Source organism: Oncorhynchus masou, chromosome 25, assembly GCF_036934945.1.
Source record: "Oncorhynchus masou masou isolate Uvic2021 chromosome 25, UVic_Omas_1.1, whole genome shotgun sequence".
Lineage (NCBI taxonomy): Eukaryota > Metazoa > Chordata > Actinopteri > Salmoniformes > Salmonidae > Oncorhynchus > Oncorhynchus masou.
The window spans coordinates 20979103-20997280 of NC_088236.1; the positions used below are offsets into that span (position 1 = coordinate 20979103).

The 18178-nt window shown below is 44.4% G+C and overlaps 2 protein-coding genes across 2 annotated transcripts in view; both read left to right on the forward strand.

Annotated features, from left to right (window-relative positions):
* The window catches only part of LOC135513521 (condensin complex subunit 2-like), a 44416-nt gene extending 35576 nt beyond the window's left edge, over positions 1 to 8840 (forward strand). Inside the window, exons 13-18 of the mRNA XM_064936399.1 lie at positions 4088 to 4192; positions 4401 to 4538; positions 4763 to 4873; positions 7573 to 7649; positions 7903 to 7978; positions 8316 to 8840. Coding sequence (XP_064792471.1) covers positions 4088 to 4192; positions 4401 to 4538; positions 4763 to 4873; positions 7573 to 7649; positions 7903 to 7978; positions 8316 to 8375 — 567 coding nt within the window. The 3' untranslated portion in view covers positions 8376 to 8840. The remainder of the gene's footprint in view (positions 1 to 4087; positions 4193 to 4400; positions 4539 to 4762; positions 4874 to 7572; positions 7650 to 7902; positions 7979 to 8315) is intronic.
* Positions 8841 to 13496: 4656 nt separating this feature from the next.
* Positions 13497 to 17722, forward strand: LOC135513893 (vesicle-associated membrane protein 8-like). Its single transcript, XM_064936888.1, has 3 exons — positions 13497 to 13698; positions 16072 to 16227; positions 16619 to 17722. The coding sequence occupies exons 1-3, from the start codon at positions 13684 to 13686 to the stop codon at positions 16805 to 16807; spliced, it is 360 nt and encodes a 119-aa protein (XP_064792960.1). The 5' UTR covers positions 13497 to 13683; the 3' UTR covers positions 16808 to 17722.
* Positions 17723 to 18178: the final 456 nt, after the last annotated feature.

The following is an 18178-nucleotide window of genomic DNA, read 5'->3' on the forward strand; positions in this document are numbered from 1 at the left end:
CCATGTCAGTGTGTGTGTGTGTGTGTGTGTGTGTCCATGTCAGTAAACGTGTGTGTGCTGTGTGTGCTCCATGTCAGTGTGTGTGTGTGCTCCATGTCAGTAAACGTGTGTGTGTGTGTGTGTGTGTGTGTGTGTGTGTGTGTGTGCTCCATGTCAGTAAACGTGTGTGTGTGTGTGCTCCATGTCAGTAAACGTGTGTGTGTGTGTGCTCCATGTCAGTAAACGTTTGTGTGTGCTCCATGTCAGTAAACCATGTGTGTGTGTGTGTGTGCTCCATGTCAGTGTGTGTGTGTGTGTGTGCTCCATGTCAGTGTGTGTGTGTGTGTGCTCCATGTCAGTGTGTGTGTGTGTGTGCTCCATGTCAGTGTGTGTGTGTGTGCTCCATGTCAGTGTGTGTGTGTGTGTGCTCCATGTCAGTGTGTGTGTGTGTGTGTGCTCCATGTCATGTGTGTGTGTGTGTGTGTGCTCCATGTCAGTGTGTGTGTGTGTGTGTGTGTGCTCCATGTCAGTGTGTGTGTGTGTGCTCCATGTCAGTGTGTGTGTGCTCCATGTCAGTGTGTGTGTGTGTGTGTGTGCTCCATGTCAGTGTGTGTGTGCTCCATGTCAGTGTGTGTGTGCTCCATGTCAGTGTGTGTGTGCTCCATGTCAGTGTGTGTGTGTGTGCTCCATGTCAGTGTGTGTGTGTGTGTGTGCTCCATGTCAGTGTGTGTGTGTGCTCCATGTCAGTGTGTGTGTGTGCTCCATGTCAGTGTGTGTGTGTGTGTGTGTGTGTGCTCCATGTCTCCATGTCAGTGTGTGTGTGTGTGTGTGCTCCATGTCAGTGTGTGTGCTCCATGTCAGTGTGTGTGTGTGTGCTGTGTGCTCCATGTGTCAGTGTGTGTGTGCTCCATGTCAGTGTGTGTGTGTGTGCTCCATGTCAGTGTGTGTGTGTGTGTGCTCCATGTCAGTGTGTGTGCTCCATGTCAGTGTGTGTGTGCTCCATGTCAGTGTGTGTGTGCTCCATGTCAGTGTGTGTGTGTGTCAGTGTGTGTGTGTGTGTGTGCATGTCAGTGTGTGTGTGTGTGTGTGTGTGCTCCATGTCAGTGTGTGTGTGTGTGTGTGTGTGTGCTCCATGTCAGTGTGTGTGTGTGTGTGCTCCATGTCAGTGTGTGTGTGTGTGCTCCATGTCAGTGTGTGTGTGTGTGTGTGTGTCCATGTCAGTGTGTGTGTGTGTGTGTGCTCCATGTCAGTGTGTGTGTGTGTGTGTGTGTGCTCCATGTCAGTGTGTGTGTGTGTGTGTGCTCCATGTCAGTGTGTGTGTGTGTGCTCCATGTCAGTGTGTGTGTGTGTGTGTGTGCTCCATGTCAGTGTGTGTGTGTGTGTGTGCTCCATGTCAGTGTGTGTGTGTGTGCTCCATGTCAGTGTGTGTGTGTGCTCCATGTCAGTGTGTGTGTGTGCTCCATGTCAGTGTGTGTGTGTGTGCTCCATGTCAGTGTGTGTGTGTGTGCTCCATGTCAGTGTGTGTGTGTGTGTGTGTGTGTGTGTGTGTGTGCTCCATGTCAATAATCGTGTGTGTGTGTGTGTGTGTGCTCCATGTCAATAATCGTGTGTGTGTGTGTGTGTGTGTCCATGTCAGTGTGTGTGTGTGTGTGCTCCATGTCAATGTGTGTGTGTGCTCCATGTCAATAATTGTCTCCATGTCAATAATGTGTGTGTGTGCTCCATGTCAATAATCGTGTGTGTGCTCCATGTCAATGTGTGTGTGTGTGTGCTCCATGTCAGTCAAGTGTGTGTGTGTGTGCTCCATGTCAATAATGTCGTGTGTGTGCTCCATGTCAATAATGTGTGTGTGTGCTCCATGTCAATAATGTCGTGTGTGTGTGTGTGTGCTCCATGTCAATAATCGTGTGTGTGTGTGCTCCATGTCAGTGTGTGTGTGCTCCATGTCAGTAATCGTGTGTGTGTGTGTGTGCTCCATGTCAGTGTGTGTGTGTGTGTGCTCCATGTCAGTGTGTGTGTGTGTGCTCCATGTCAGTGTGTGTGTGTGTGTGTGTGCTCCATGTCAGTATGTCATCGTGTGTGTGTGTGTGCTCCATGTCTGTAATCGTGTGTGTGTGTGCTCCATGTCTGTAATTGTGTGTGTGCTCCATGTCAGTAATCGTGTGTGCTCCATGTCAATAATCGTGTGTGTGTGTGTGCTCCATGTCAATAATCGTGTGTGTGTGTGTGTGTGCTCCATGTCAATAATCGTGTGTGTGTGTGTGTGTGTGTGTGTGTGCTCCATGTCATGTCATAATCGTGTGTGTGTGTGTGTGTGTGTGCTCCATGTCAATAATCGTGTGTGTCCATGTCAGTGTGTGTGTGTGATCCATGTCAATAATCGTGTGTGTGTGTGTGTGTATGCTCCATGTCAATAATTGTGTGTGTGCTCCATGTCAATAATTGTGTGTGTGCTCCATGTCAATAATTGTGTGTGTGCTCCATGTCAATAATTGTGTGTGTGCTCCATGTCAATAATCGTGTGTGTGTGCTCCATGTCAATAATCGTGTGTGTGTGTGTGTGTGCTCCATGTCAATAATCGTGTGTGTGTGTGATCCATGTCAATAATCGTGTGTGTGTGTGTGCTCCATGTCAATAATCGTGTGTGTGCTCCATGTCAATAATCGTGTGTGTGTGTGCTCCATGTCAATCGTGTGTGTGCTCCATGTCAATAATCGTGTGTGTGCTCCATGTCAATAATCGTGTGTGTGCTCCATGTCAGTAATCGTGTGTGTGTGTGTGTTGCTCCATGTCAGTAATGTCGTGTGTGTGTGTGTGTGTGTGCTCCATGTCAGTAATCGTGTGTGTGTGTGCTCCATGTCAGTAATCGTGTGTGTGTGTGTGCTCCATGTCAGTAATTGTGTGTGTGTTCTCCATGTCTGTAATCGTGTAATCGTGTGTGTGTGCTCCATGTCAATAATCGTGTGTGTGTGCTCCATGTCAATAATCGTGTGTGTGATCCATGTCAATAATCGTGTGTGTGTGTGTCCATGTCAATAATCGTCAATGTGTGTGTGTGTGTGTCCATGTCTCCATGTCAATAATCGTGTGTGTGTGTGTGTGCTCCATGTCAATAATCGTGTGTGTGTCCATGTCAATAATGTGTGTGTGTGTGTGTGTGTGCTCCATGTCAATAATCGTGTGTGTGTGTGCTCCATGTTAATAATCTCCATGTGTGTGTGTGTGTCCATGTGTATGTGTAATCGTGTGTGTGCTCCATGTCAATAATCGTGTGTGTGCTCCATGTCAATAATCGTGTGTGCTCCATGTCAATAATCGTGTGTGTGCTCCATGTCAATTATCGTGTGTGTGCTCCATGTCAATAATCGTGTGTGTGCTCCATGTCAATAATCGTGTGTGTGCTCCATGTCAATTATCGTGTGTGTGCTCCATGTCAATTATCGTGTGTGTGCTCCATGTCAATTCGTGTGTGTGTGCTCCATGTCAATTATCGTGTGTGTGTGCTCCATGTCAATTATCGTGTGTGTGTGCTCCATGTCAATTATCGTGTGTGTGTGCTCCATGTCAATTATCGTGTGTGTGTGTGTGTGCTCCATGTCAATTATCGTGTGTGTGCTCCATGTCAATAATCGTGTGTGTGCTCCATGTCAATAATCGTGTGTGTGCTCCATGTCAATTATCGTGTGTGTGTGCTCCATCGTGTGTGTGTGCTCCATGTCAATTATCGTGTGTGTGTGCTCCATGTCAATTATCCATGTGTGTGTGTGCTCCATGTCAATTATCGTGTGTGTGTGCTCCATGTCAATTATCGTGTGTGTGTGCTCCATGTCAATAATCGTGTGTGTGTGCTCCATGTCAATAATCGTGTGTGTGTGTGTGCTCCATGTCAATAATCGTGTGTGTGTGTGTGCTCCATGTCAATAATCGTGTGTGTGTGTGTGTGTGCTCCATGTCAGTAATCGTGTGTGTGTGTGCTCCATGTCAGTAATCGTGTGTGTGTGTGCTCCATGTCAGTAATCGTGTGTGTGTGTGTGTGTGTGCTCCATGTCAGTAATCGTGTGTGTGTGTGCTCCATGTCAGTAATCGTGTGTGTGTGCTCCATGTCAGTTTTGTAAAGAGGGCCAGAAGAGGTTGTATGTAGAGCTGGAAGGCATCGGAGACTACGACTACAACAATGCCAACGACACAGCCAACTTCTGCCCTGGCCTGCAGGTCTGTATTGTAACTCCTGTGTCAGTCTTATACAGTTTCCATTATGTGTCAATAAGACCACTACAGAGATATCGAACTTGCCAGTGTATCATTACCCCCACTAATTCTATAGCTTCAGCCCTATTTTGTTAGTAGCTGGTTTTGTAATTATTTGGCTAATCTCTTTCTTGTCCTCTCTCTCTACATATTTATCTGACTCTCTCTATAGGGTGGGGACAGTGATGATGGTTTCAGTAGAGGTGCAGATGACACCCAGCCTTCCGCAGACAGTAACCTCGCCTCCTCACAAGACCATGACGACGTGTCCACCTATGGGGAGGACGACCTGGTGCCAGAACCACACCGGGTGGGAAGGGGAATGGTTATGGGAAGCCAGTGTTCAGCAAGTGTCATGCTCTAAAATTTGTGTAGAAAGGATTAAAGATTGCAACAACGCCAACGACACAGCCAACTTCTGCCCTGGCCTGCCCCGACACTGGGACCCAGTGCCGCCTTCAGGGTATAAATGCTCTGAAATGGCAGCATCATGTTTGAAATGTTGTTAAAGCCCAGCTTTGCCTTTCATTTCAGGTGAACAAGATTGAGATAAACTTTGCCAAAACAGCCAAGAAGATGGACATGAAGAGGCTCAAGAACATCATGTGGAATCTTCTGACTGACAGTCTGGAAAAAACAGCCAAGGTCAATTTTAAAGTGTTCATGCCTCTCTTTTCCCACGGGGTCTCATTGACTGACTTCTATGGTTGGCTAAAATGTTGTTTTTTTTCCCCTCCGTGCCTCTTCCTTGCAGACCTGGGTAGAATATCAATAGGTTTTGCTCGACTCCTATCACTTCTGTCCTCTCCTCACCTGCTCTTGAAAAGGGTCAAAGGTAGTCAAGGAGAAGAAACAAATGTTCTTGTATGAAGTGAGACTGCTCCAATCACGTTTCATCGGGCAAATTGCGTATACAGGGGTGGAATGCTGAAATAATAAATGTGTTGTGATAAAATCAAATGTGGCTAGATGTGAAAGACATTTTATAGATAAAAGAATGAGTAGCATATAGTTTTTACATGTGTGCATGCTTTTCTCATATGAGAACAGCTGATTCAATGGGGATGTGGCAGATTTTAAAACACTTCCGTGATAGAAGCTGAAAGGATACTCTTGTGCATCCTCTGCTGAAGTAGTTAATCAAGGAGGTAAGCACTCCTCTGTTCGCCTATTAACAATTTGACACACACCTTGAGCATGGAGTTTCCAGGTCATGGAGGAGTAAACAGACTTGCCCAATAGCTGACATGAATAAAGATGGCGACCCCCATGTACAGTGGGGCAAAAAAGTATTTAGTCAGCCACCAATTGTGCAAGTTCTCCCACTTAAAAATATGAGGCCTGTAATTTTCATCTCAGGTACACTTCAACTATGACAGACAAAATGAGAAGGAAAAAAAATCCAGAAAATCACATTGTAGGATTTTTAATTAATTTATTTGCAAATTATGGTGGAAAATAAGTATTTTGTCACCTACAAACAAGCAAGATTTCTGGCTCTCACAGACCTGTAACTTCTTCTTTAAGAGGCGCCTCTGTCCTCCACTCGTTACCTGTATTAATGGCACCTGTTTGAACTTGTTATCAGTATAAAAGACACCTGTCCACAACCTCAAACAGTCAAACTCCAAACTCTACTATGGCCAAGACCAAAGAGCTGTCAAAGGACACCAGAAACAAAATTGTAGACCTGCACCAGGCTGGGAAGACTGAATCTGCAATAGGTAAGCAGCTTGGTTTGAAGAAATCAACTGTGGGAGCAATTATTAGGAAATGGAAGACATACAAGACCACTGATAATCTCCCTCGATCTGGAGCTCCACGCAAGATCTCACCCCGTGGGGTCAAAATGATGACAAGAACGGTGAGCAAAAATACCAGAACCACACGGGGGGACCTAGTGAATGACCTGCAGAGAGCTGGGACCAAAGTAACAAAGCCTACCATCAGTAACACAATACGCAGCCAGGGACTCAAATCCTGCAGTGCCAGACGTGTCCCCCTGCTTAAGCCAATACATGTCCAGGCCCGTCTGAAGTTTGCTAGAGAGCATTTGGATGATCCAGAAGAAGATTGGGAGAATGTCATATGGTCAGATGAAACCAAAATATAACTTTTTGATAAAAACTCAACTCGTCGTGTTTGTAGGACAAAGAATGCTGAGTTGCATTCAAAGAACACCATACCTACTGTGAAGCATGGGGGTGGAAACATCATGCTTTGGGGCTGTTTTTCTGCAAAGGGACCAGGACAACTGATCCTTGTAAAGGAAAGAATGAATGGGGCCATGTATCGTGAGATTTTGAGTGAAAACCTCCTTCCATCAGCAAGGGCATTGAAGATGAAACGTGGCTGCGTCTTTCAGCATGACAATGATCCCAAACAGACCACCCAGGCAACGAAGGAGTGGCTTCTTAAGAAGCAGTTCAAGGTCCTGGAGTGGCCTAGCCAGTCTCCAGATCTCAACCCCATAGAAAATCTTTGGAGGGAGTTGAAAGTCCGTGTTGCCCAGCAACAGCCCCAAAACATCACTGCTCTAGAGGAGATCTGCATGGAGGAATGGGCCAAAATACCAGAAACAGTGTGTGAAAACCTTGTGAAGACTTACAGAAAACATTTGACCTCTGTCATTGCCAAAAAAGGGTATATAACAAAGTATTGACTTAAACTTTTGTTATTGACCAAATACTTATTTTCCACCATAATTTGCAAATAAATTCATTAAAAATCCTACAATGTGATTTTCTGGATTTTTTTTCTCAATTTGTCTGTCCTAGTTGAAGTGTACCTATGATGAAAATGTACAGGCCTCATCTTTTTAAGTGGGAAAACTTGCACAATTGGTGGCTGACTAAATACTTTTTTGCCCCACTGTACTTACTACAAATGCCTAATTTCACTGTGTTATACAGTGCTCCCCATTTACTCTTGTATTGTATCTGCATTAGCACAGTAAACTTGATCCTGATTCTTGATCCAAGACCATTTTAAAAAGCGAAAAAGTAGATTGTGCAGATTTATTGGCACATTGAACCATGTTGTGTGCCGTAGTTTTTTCAAAACTGTGGGTATTGCTAAAACAATAACTTAATCTGAATTCCTCCATCTTTATGCACCTTTCGCCATTGAGAATCTTCCCTGGTTTCAAATAGTATTCAAATACTTTGAGCGTTTGCTTACGTTTGCCAGGAGTCCCAGGTCTGCAAGGTTTGCACTTTTCGATTAGTTCCATTCCAACAGACAAGCTTAATTTACCACAAATTCAATTTTAAATTATTTCAAATAGTATTTGATCCCAGGACTGCATCCTTGTGGTTGACAGTGTTATGTTTTGTTCTCAGCAGGAGGTGGAGAATGCTGAGACTTCAGAGGTGTCTGGGGAGAAAGTCTTCAGTCAGACCACAAAGACCCTGCTTCAAAGGTACCAAGCCTTAGTATCACCACTGGGCCCATTCTTAAATGGCTATAGTGTTTTCTCAGCTGCCATTGAAGAGAATTCTAGTTGTTTTGCTTCTTCTTTTCATTAAACTAGTAGCGAGATAGACATTACTGCCAACTGAGGGACTTTGGATGGTGATGGTCCAAACATTAATTTGCTAAAAGGGATGTGGATGGGACATACGTGCTGATGAATAATGTAATAAAAGCCATGTCTTGTTCTCCTGTCACTTCAGCCTTCCCCCCACCATGGCTCAGAACCTGTCTGTGCCCCTGGCGTTCGTCGCCCTGCTGCACTTGGCCAATGAGAAGGTGAGTAGCTACTTCTCTGACCTATTGCACCATGTCATTACTAAAATAAGTTGGTTCTAGACATGGCTATTATGTTGGCATGTAGTGGTAGTACATATCTACATTATTAACTCAATACATTTAGAGCTTTTATTAATTGAGTGGGTGTCTGGAAGGGTTCACAAACCCTTTTTAATCTGCACAATTTATTTTGTCTGTGTTAAATATAAACTTGATATGAATCTTTCACATAGTCGTCAGTATCAAGACTGTTTCCACTTGGTAGTTGAGTGTGAATGAAGAGTTAACCACGCCACTCAATTCTTTTTGTCATTCATTGTCTGTTTTCTTTAAAAAGAATTTGGAGCTCGTGAAGGTGGACGACATGTCAGATATCCTCATCAAGCAAGGTCAATGAAAAGGGCTAAACAATGGGATTTAAACAGAGACTTGTTTCCTTTTCTCCTCAAACTGCTTATTCTCACTTTTTCTATGTATATGATGAATTCCTGGCCATTCGTGTCAAAGGCGCCATCACATTTAGGTGAAATATGTTATTTCTAGGAAATGTATAGTAAGTGTCCCTTTTTAAAAATGACTCATCTGTTTATTACTTGAATAGTGTTTTAAACATATTTACCTGTACATTCAGTAGAACCTGTCCTTTTTTTGTTCTACATCTATTGTGTGTAAATAACTGTGGAGGCTGCTGAGGTTAGAGTGGCTCATAATAATGTCTGGAATTGTATCAAACACATGAAAAGCATGGCTGGAATGGAATGGTATCAAGCACATTTATTATGAGTCGTCCTCCTCAGGAGCCTCCACTGGTAAATAATAGAAATGCTTCACTCCTGCCTCCCTCAAGACTGTGTAATGTGTACATACCAAAAATAAATACAAGTTTGTTTTTCTACATTACACAGGAATCTGGTACAAGCAAACTACAAGGTAGCTATTTTTAGGTAATGGCTATTTATGCTCTACCTTGTTATACATTCAACTGGCGTCATTGGATTGTAGTGTACTCCCTGCAGCCTTGTCACGAATGTCCCAAACTGCACTCCTTTTTACCAGAGCTCTAAGGGAAAGGGTGCCATTTGGGATGCAGACGCAGGCTAAACCAGTTGGTCAAGGTTAACTGTGTGCGGGCTGGTTGATACCGCGTCAGCATGAGTGGTAGAACAGGAGCTGCGGGATGGGGGGAGTCACTCACTTATTGATCTGGTGGCTGTAGAGGAAGGTTTGCATCTTGATACAGCCTGACTTGTCTGAGAATGTATTGTATGTTGTTACACCGCCTCACTCTCACCCCTCCCTATCTTGAATGACACACTACATTTGGAATGTAAAGCAGATAATTTTTTTCCATAGGTCCACTCCCAGCATTAACACGGTATTACATATAATATAGGCCTACTGTATTTTGGCATCAAAAGCTTACAGCAAACTACCTACAAGCAGTGGTGGGCCGTCAGGCCCAGCAAGGCCTTCTCTGCTGGCCTAAACATCATCAGAATATATATATTTTTTTAAATATATTTTCCTACAAATATGTATTAAATTATTCCCAGAGTAAGAGTTATACTCTTCATTTCATAGCTTTCCTCTTGGTTGTACTGCTTCCAGCCCCAGGTTGAGATTTGGAGGGCTGGTCTTTATGTTAGATCTTTTATCCAATCATATTCAGCCATCATGTGTTGCCAGGGGTCTAAAATCTGCCCTCAGGCCTTCAGAATCAACAGTGCGGGCGCTTGTAGCTTAAAGTGAATGGAAATGAAAATTTTGTGTCAACCAATCAGCTTTAGAGTTGGCTATTGTACACCTGCTGGCTGGCTCCAATGTTACACAGGAGCCAGCTAGCAGGCGTAGTGCTTGCACGTCTTTTGATTGGATTACCAATATTGAGAGGCAGGTCCTATATGGGCAGGTATATGCAAACCTCAGAACTAGGAAACTGAATTTGATAAACTAATTCATTTGCGTACCACTAAGCTGTTTTTTTAACCCACAATGGCGGAAGGAGGAGAAGATATCGATTTGGTCGAGGATATAATTATAACGCCATTCTCAAGACAAACTTTTCAAGAAAAGTTAGACATTGTCAGGAGAGGTCGCCCAACGCCGACGCTACAAAGCCTGTCACAGGCGGGAAAGGGGTTCGTTCGCCACTTTCAAAGTTCCAACTACGAGCGCTATCAATGGCTCACAGGCTCCGAGAAGCACTGCAAACTGTACTGCTGGGAATGCCTATTATTTGCAAGTGATAGATTTGGTGTTTGGAGCCACACTGGCTTTGCAAACTTGAGTTGTCTAACCAAGGCAGCAATGAGACGCGGCTGGGCACTTACAAGCAATGGTGCTTTTGAAAACTTTTGGGGACACCCGAGTGGATCTACAGCTCAACGAACAAGCGCGCAGGGCAACGGGAGCTGCACAATGAAAAGGTATTGTACTCTTCCCCTGCGATTCTATGAATAAAAATGTCAATTTCAAGGTGACGCAATGCCTGGTTTTATACTACGTTTCTGTCTAAATGTGTAGTGTCTAGCCATGGCATCATAATGATGGTAATAAGAGGTGGATTAATTTGGGTGGGACTGTGTAGGACCTCACTGAAGGCACAGGCCCACGGCAAGCCACTGCCTACAAGCAACCACACAATACTGTCGACCTAAAGGCTCTTCCGGTTCCGGGTTGGAGCGAGCGGTCGCATCTACACTTCGGTCCGCAGGTAGTATAACTTTTCATTACATTTCCATTACATTTCATTATAGTACAACGGTTTGATTTGTCTAATCTTAGCAATTTCTTCCTCCCCTCCCGCTCCGTGGCTCGACGACTCATTGCGAGCTCACAGAACAGTGCTCCGGGCAGCCGAGAGGAAATGGAGGAAAACTCGCCTCCCTGCGGACCTGGCATCCTTTCACTCCCTCCTCTCTACATTTTCCTCCTCTGTCTCTGCTGCTAAAGCCACTTTCTACCACTCTAAATTCCAAGCATCTGCCTCTAACCCTAGGAAGCTCTTTGCCACCTTCTCCTCCCTCCTGAATCCTCCTCCCCCTCCCCCCCTCCTCCCTCTCTGCAGATGACTTCGTCAACCATTTTGAAAAGAAGGTCGACGACATCCGATCCTCGTTTGCTAAGTCAAACGACACCGCTGGTTCTGCTCACACTGCCCTACCCTGTGCTCTGACCTCTTTCTCCCCTCTCTCTCCAGATGAAATCTCGCTTCTTGTGACGGCCGGCCGCCCAACAACCTGCCCGCTTGACCCTATCCCTTCCTCTCTTCTCCAGACCATTTCCGGAGACCTTCTCCCTTACCTCACCTCGCTCATCAACTCATCCCTGACCGCTGGCTACGTCCCTTCCGTCTTCAAGAGAGCGAGAGTTGCACCCCTTCTGAAAAAACCTACACTCGACCCCTCCGATGTCAACAACTACAGACCAGTATCCCTTCTTTCTTTTCTCTCCAAAACTCTTGAACGTGCCGTCCTTGGCCAGCTCTCCCGCTATCTCTCTCAGAATGACCTTCTTGATCCAAATCAGTCAGGTTTCAAGACTAGTCATTCCACTGAGACTGCTCTTCTCTGTATCACGGAGGCGCTCCGCACTGCTAAAGCTAACTCTCTCTCCTCTGCTCTCATCCTTCTAGACCTATCGGCTGCCTTCGATACTGTGAACCATCAGATCCTCCTCTCCACCCTCTCCGAGTTGGGCATCTCCGGCGCGGCCCACGCTTGGAATGCGTCCTACCTGACAGGTCGCTCCTACCAGGTGGCGTGGCGAGAATCTGTCTACTCGCCACGTGCTCTCACCACTGGTGTCCCCCAGGGCTCTGTTCTAGGCCCTCTCCTATTCTCGCTATACACCAAGTCACTTGGCTCTGTCATAACCTCACATGGTCTCTCCTATCATTGCTATGCAGACGACACACAATTAATCTTCTCCTTTCCCCCTTCTGATGACCAGGTGGCGAATCGCATCTCTGCATGTCTGGCAGACATATCAGTGTGGATGACAGATCACCACCTCAAGCTGAACCTCGGCAAGACAGAGCTGCTCTTCCTCCCGGGGAAGGACTGCCCGTTCCATGATCTCGCCATCACGGTTGACAACTCCATTGTGTCCTCCTCCCAGAGCGCTAAGAACCTTGGCGTGATCCTGGACAACACCCTGTCGTTCTCAACTAACATCATGGCGGTGGCCCGTTCCTGTAGGTTCATGCTCTACAACATCCGCAGAGTACGACCCTGCCTCACACAGGAAGCGGCGCAGGTCCTAATCCAGGCACTTGTCATCTCCCGTCTGGATTACTGCAACTCGCTGTTGGCTGGGCTCCCTGCCTGTGCCATTAAACCCCTACAACTCATCCAGAACGCCGCAGCCCGTCTGGTGTTCAACCTTCCCAAGTTCTCTCACGTCACCCCGCTCCTCCGCTCTCTCCACTGGCTTCCAGTTGAAGCTCGCATCCGCTACAAGACCATGGTGCTTGCCTACGGAGCTGTGAGGGGAACGGCACCGCAGTACCTCCAGGCTCTGATCAGGCCCTACACCCAAACAAGGGCACTGCGTTCATCCACCTCTGGCCTGCTCGCCTCCCTACCACTGAGGAAGTACAGTTCCCGCTCAGCCCAGTCAAAACTGTTCGTGCTCTGGCCCCCCAATGGTGGAACAAACTCCCTCACGACGCCAGGACAGCGGAGTCAATCACCACCTTCCGGAGACACCTGAAACCCCACCTCTTCAAGGAATACCTAGGATAGGATAAAGTAATCCTTCTCACCCCCCCTTAAATGATTTAGATGCACTATTGTAAAGTGGCTGTTCCACTGGATGTCAGAAGGTGAATTCACCAATTTGTAAGTCGCTCTGGATAAGAGCGTCTGCTAAATGACTTAAATGTAAATGTAAATGTCTGAGACTGAACTGCATCAGATATGCAGTATCGGTCAGCATGTGAGATCAATACTTTTAGACAAGATCCATCTTTCACTGGGACATTATTCTGTTCAAAACAACTAGGAAATCCCTGACTCAGGGCATTCAAGACAACAGTGAACTGGGGGGGGGAGTTCCGACTGGAAAAAGTAGTTTAATGGTCATCTAACTCTGAATTCCAGTCGGAAAATGTAGGACATCATTTCAGAGCTCCGACCTGAAGATCGCTGACGTCATGATTTGACCTCGTTTTTTTTCCTGAGTTCCCAGTTGTTTTGAACGTAGTGAAGTCGGAGATGTCCGAGTTCCCAGTTATGAACGCGGCATCGGTCCAGACAGCAGATAGAGGTGCTGACGTCAATCGACCTGCTGTATTTCATAAAGTTCTTGCACACAAGTTACAGGTGAAAAGGAAACCGTTCCTTACTGTAGCACACAGCACAATACCAACGATGATCAAGAATCCTGATGTGAAAGTTTGTGGGCTAACCAGCACAACGACATTCTGATTTGGGTCCATTATCTTGCCTGCTGCACCAGAGAACGGCGTGCTCCAACGCCCTCGTGAGGATGCAAAGTGGAAGCAGAAGACCCGAAGAGGTGGGTCAAGGCGAAGGACTTTACTTTAAGGAAGAAAAAAAAGTTCATTAGCAGCAGGAGTCAACGTAGGCTGTTCAGCAAGAACATCAAACTCGCATTATCCATAAAGAACAGTTATACTAATTGGATGCATCGGGATTTTAAATAATAAACTCTCCGGTTACGATAAACCAAGATCGAAGACAATGGATAATGATTTGGTAGGTGCCGATCATGGAACGGTCTGTTCTTTTCTGATGTGTTGTTGAACCAGTCTCAATCGAATCCACACATTAATAGCCTAGCTTTCTCACTTGAGAATACATGTAACAGGTCAACAGTCGCCTGTTTTGCTTACTTAGTTTGTGAAATTGTGAAAATGTTCTGTTTTACCTTCATTCATTGCGCACATTGTATCTGGCAGTATCGCTTTTGCGGAAGATTGCGTTTGAATTATTTAAATTGTAACGTTTGTGTATTCGACATGGCGCCTGTGCACCAATTGTTACTTTGGGTGTTTTGTTTTGATAATCACCACTAATTGTAGCCTATCTATTCCATAACGAAAACAATTGGTGAAAGTATACCCCTGTCAGAGCATATAAAGAGTCATTATGTAACACTTCAACGATTTTCGCTTGAGTCGTCAGCTGGAAAATATAGGAGGATAGTCAAATATACCAAACTCAAATACTACACCTTACTTTTTATGGGCTCTATGGGGGGAATACTTGGAGAAACCCGTAAGGAATTTAGTGTGGATTACTGTACTTTCCCATCAGGAGTGGATGTCAAGTTTTGAATTGCCACTACAAGGGGGACTTCAGCTAAACTAAACTAACACAAACATACATTTGGCCTTTCTTGCCTGTACTTGGATTGTTCGTTCCCTTCATCTCTGTTAACATGAAACCATTATTACAGTAAATGGTTTATTTGTTTGGTAATTCATCAGCCTGTTGACTCATCATACTCTCAAATGAAGAAACTTATATGCACAGGATGAAACCTAGGCTATTTTCTACTTCTGCGCTAGAGCTGAGTTTAGACCATTCACAAGGAAGTGGGCAGGTTGGTATGCCTAATATTGCTGGTGTCAGTTGCCTGGGTTGTATGGTCTTGGAGGGTAGATTGTAGACATACCACTTGATAAACTAATGCTGAAGAGCCTATCCAAAATCCATTAGCTAGACACAGGCCAGCGTGTACCCAAGAGTTTGGTTCTGGGTTGAGGTTCAGTGATTACTTAAACATAAATGTCTGATTCATGAGTCCATCCACAATATCCATGAGATGCACTTTAGAACAAAAATTAAAACCTGATACATTTTCATTTGCATATTGTAACTGACCAAAATGTGAGGGAAATGACTTGTAAATACCAAGTACATTTTAGAGCAAAGTGGAACACAAATCAAGTGCTTAACCCCTGTTCAACATGTTTGGCATGCCAAGGAGTTGTCATATCACAAACAGACTGGCACTTATTTACTGACCAAAGATCCATAATTCATCTACATGATTTCCTCATTTATGTCAGCGATGTGGTTCTGTTTGATGTATCTCTGCCAAGGACAGCCGTCATGCCGAGGTAGTGCTGTGTGTTGTGAGTTTGGATCTCTAACCAGTTGAAGGACTTTCAAAGCTTCAAAAGGCCTGTTTCTCAACTATTTGAATAAGATACTGTGTGTAGTCTACTAAACTCTCTAACACCAGTGAACTTCCTTTGTCAGTATGTAATGTTTCTCTCTTGGTGGGACTTGTCATTTGATAGCAGAGGACAGAGGGGGAGGGAGGGAGCCAGGTTGTGACGCAGCAAAGCGTACCGTTTCCTGGAGACGCCTGTGTTTTTTTAGGCCAGTGAGGCTGCTCATGGGGTTTGGAGAAAGAAAAAAAGAATTGCAACATGCACACTCACTCCTTTCTCTTTGTCTCGCATACAAAGCCTAACACGTCAGCAAAGTCTAATCGATTCTTTTGCACTTTTAGTAGTGTAGTGAAGTTCCTCAGAAAACTAACTGGCTCTGGATGTCAAAAATAGCATTTCCTGGCGTACAGGGAACTTCAGACATGTACTGTCAATTAAATGTGCCTATTTAAAATATATATTCCTGACATAGATTTTCATTGGATCTTGTGTGCATCTGTTATTTTTGTGCAGGTCTTACGTGATCATTCAAAGGCAGCTATGACATAAAGATATGGACATTATTCTGACTAGACCGTAAAAGGTTATTTGGTTATTTGATTAATTACATTTAAGTCATTTACAGGTGTAAAACATCCCATCCAGTGGAACAGGGTTCATTAAGGGGGGTGAGAAGGATTACTTATCTATCCTACTTGAAGAGGTGGGGTTTCTGTTAATGGATTGTCCTGATAAAGCTTTTGACTGGGCTGAGGAATAATGGTAGGGAGGCGACACCATAACCCCAGTCAGCCCACTAGCAGCATTTGAGTACTTGAGTCCTTTACTATTGTCTTGATGGTCTATATTTCACACAGATTTCCTCAGTTTATGAAAACAAGTGCTGGATGACTGCTGAAGTGTATTTTTGTCGTTGACCTCTCTGTCTCTGTCTGTCGATCTCCAGGAGCAGGGAGAGGTGGTGGAGCAGGACAAGGTGAGGACCCTGCAGTCTCAGGTGGAGGGAGTGAAGGACATCATGACCCAGAACGTGGACCGGATCCTGGCCCGGGGAGAGAGGCTGGACGACTTGATGGGCAAGTCAGAGGACCTGCAGGCTGGGGTCAGTCAGTCCTGCAACGCTGCTCCACATCTCTATACATCTCTGTTCTACATTGTCTCTCTCCTCATCATGTGCTCCTCACTGCATTCATTTGTCCTCACTTAACATCTACTATAACGTCATAGTACATCCAATTATTGATACCTAAAGTATTTAATGGACCTAAAGAGTGAACCATGATGTGGGTTTGTTCAAGGTGTACATTAAATAAAAAATAAAATATATATATATATATATATATATATTTTTTTTTATCAAATTGCAGGCCACAAGCTCTCTGAAATGTGTAGACTACATATCTGCAGTTTACAAAGCATTGATTATTGCAAAACGTTTCAAATGGTAGAACTTCTGTGAGCGTGTTCCTAGTAGCGTCCCATCTCTCCCTCAGGCTGAGGACTTCAAGCACACGTCCCAGAAGGTGGCTCGCTCCTATTGGTGGAAGAACATGAAGCTGTGGGTGGTGATCGTGGTCATTGTCCTCGTCATAATCCTTATCATCGTACTGCTCAGCACTGGCGTCATCCCAACCAGCTCCCCTGTTCCCCCACTTCCCAAACCTACTAAAAGAACAAACTAGTAATGTTTTTCCACACTGTGTTTCAATGTGTTTTAGCTGAGCTGGTTGCTAGAGAGGATGTCAGTGGGTTTTTTTGTTTTGAAAGATGGGGAAAACTTAGCTGCAATGGTATAGTGAAAGAAAGGGGGAATTGAGAGAGGGAATGGAGAGTCTGAAGAAGCATGAGAGCCTTTTGACCTCTATCCATGACCTGATACTCCATCATACACAAACTGCGGGAACTCATGTCATGACTTAATGTGGGTTCTCATGGTCCATGTACTCAGGCCTTGGAAACTCTGGCTAACTCCAGACAACCTGTTGTGAGAGAGGTGGAATTGAACAGCTAACATCTCCCCTTGCTGGTCCAAATGAGTGTCTCAAGCTCCTAGGACTACTGTCAGCCATCTCATAGCTTTGCATAGTAGCTTTTGGGAGGCACACCTGTATTCTTTAACTACTTGTGGGTTTTAACTCATCTCACTGTCCACTCCAATGCTACAATACCAGCCATGCTTTGGGGAGGTCAAGGAGTTAACTCCAATGCTTGTATATAGTTATCATACCTGTATATACATTTGTAAAGCACCCACATGGGGCCCTAAATAATTCCAGTAGTATAACAATGAGGCTATTTATTGTTTTATTTTTCTCATCCCTACTGAACATCTTTTCTTTTTTGTTTTTCATATGACTGTATTAATGTTGTTTTTAATCAGCAAAACCAATTAAAGAAAATTATATGGACCCCCCCCCCCCAGAGTCCTATCAGTAGATATGTGGTTTAGAGGTATAATTGTATTTTAGACAAGTAGGATGTATTGGGAATTTGGGCCAGTGTCAATTGCTATAGAATTCTATTTTGTTTTTCATTCATTGATGGAGTTCAATCATGTTATATCTGATTAGTTATAGAATAAATAGCATTTACTTCCGTATTGATTTTTGTTAATTCTGTTATCTCAAATGGTTTCTGCCTAATCATAGGGTCACAAGAGGAAGACACAGTAAAACTAACACAAAGAGGTTGGTACAGTTGTTGAATGCACCATGGGAAATTCCTTAATTGTTTTTACTGTGTTCTTACTACTAGGATCACTTAATAAGCTAAGCGGAAACTAGGAAGTCTTGAAGAAGAGCTTTCTTTGAGAGTTGACAGAACAGAATAGTTTAGCCATTACCACAACAGTCAGTGTTACAAGAGTTTTTACACTAATATTTAATATCTTTGGTGGAATCCTTAACAGTATTTTCTTGGACTATATACACTGCTCAAAAAAATAAAGGGAACACTAAAATAGCACATCCTACATCTGAATGAATGAAATATTCTTATTAAACACTTTTCTTTACATAGTTGAATGTGCTGACAAGAAAATCACACAAATTATC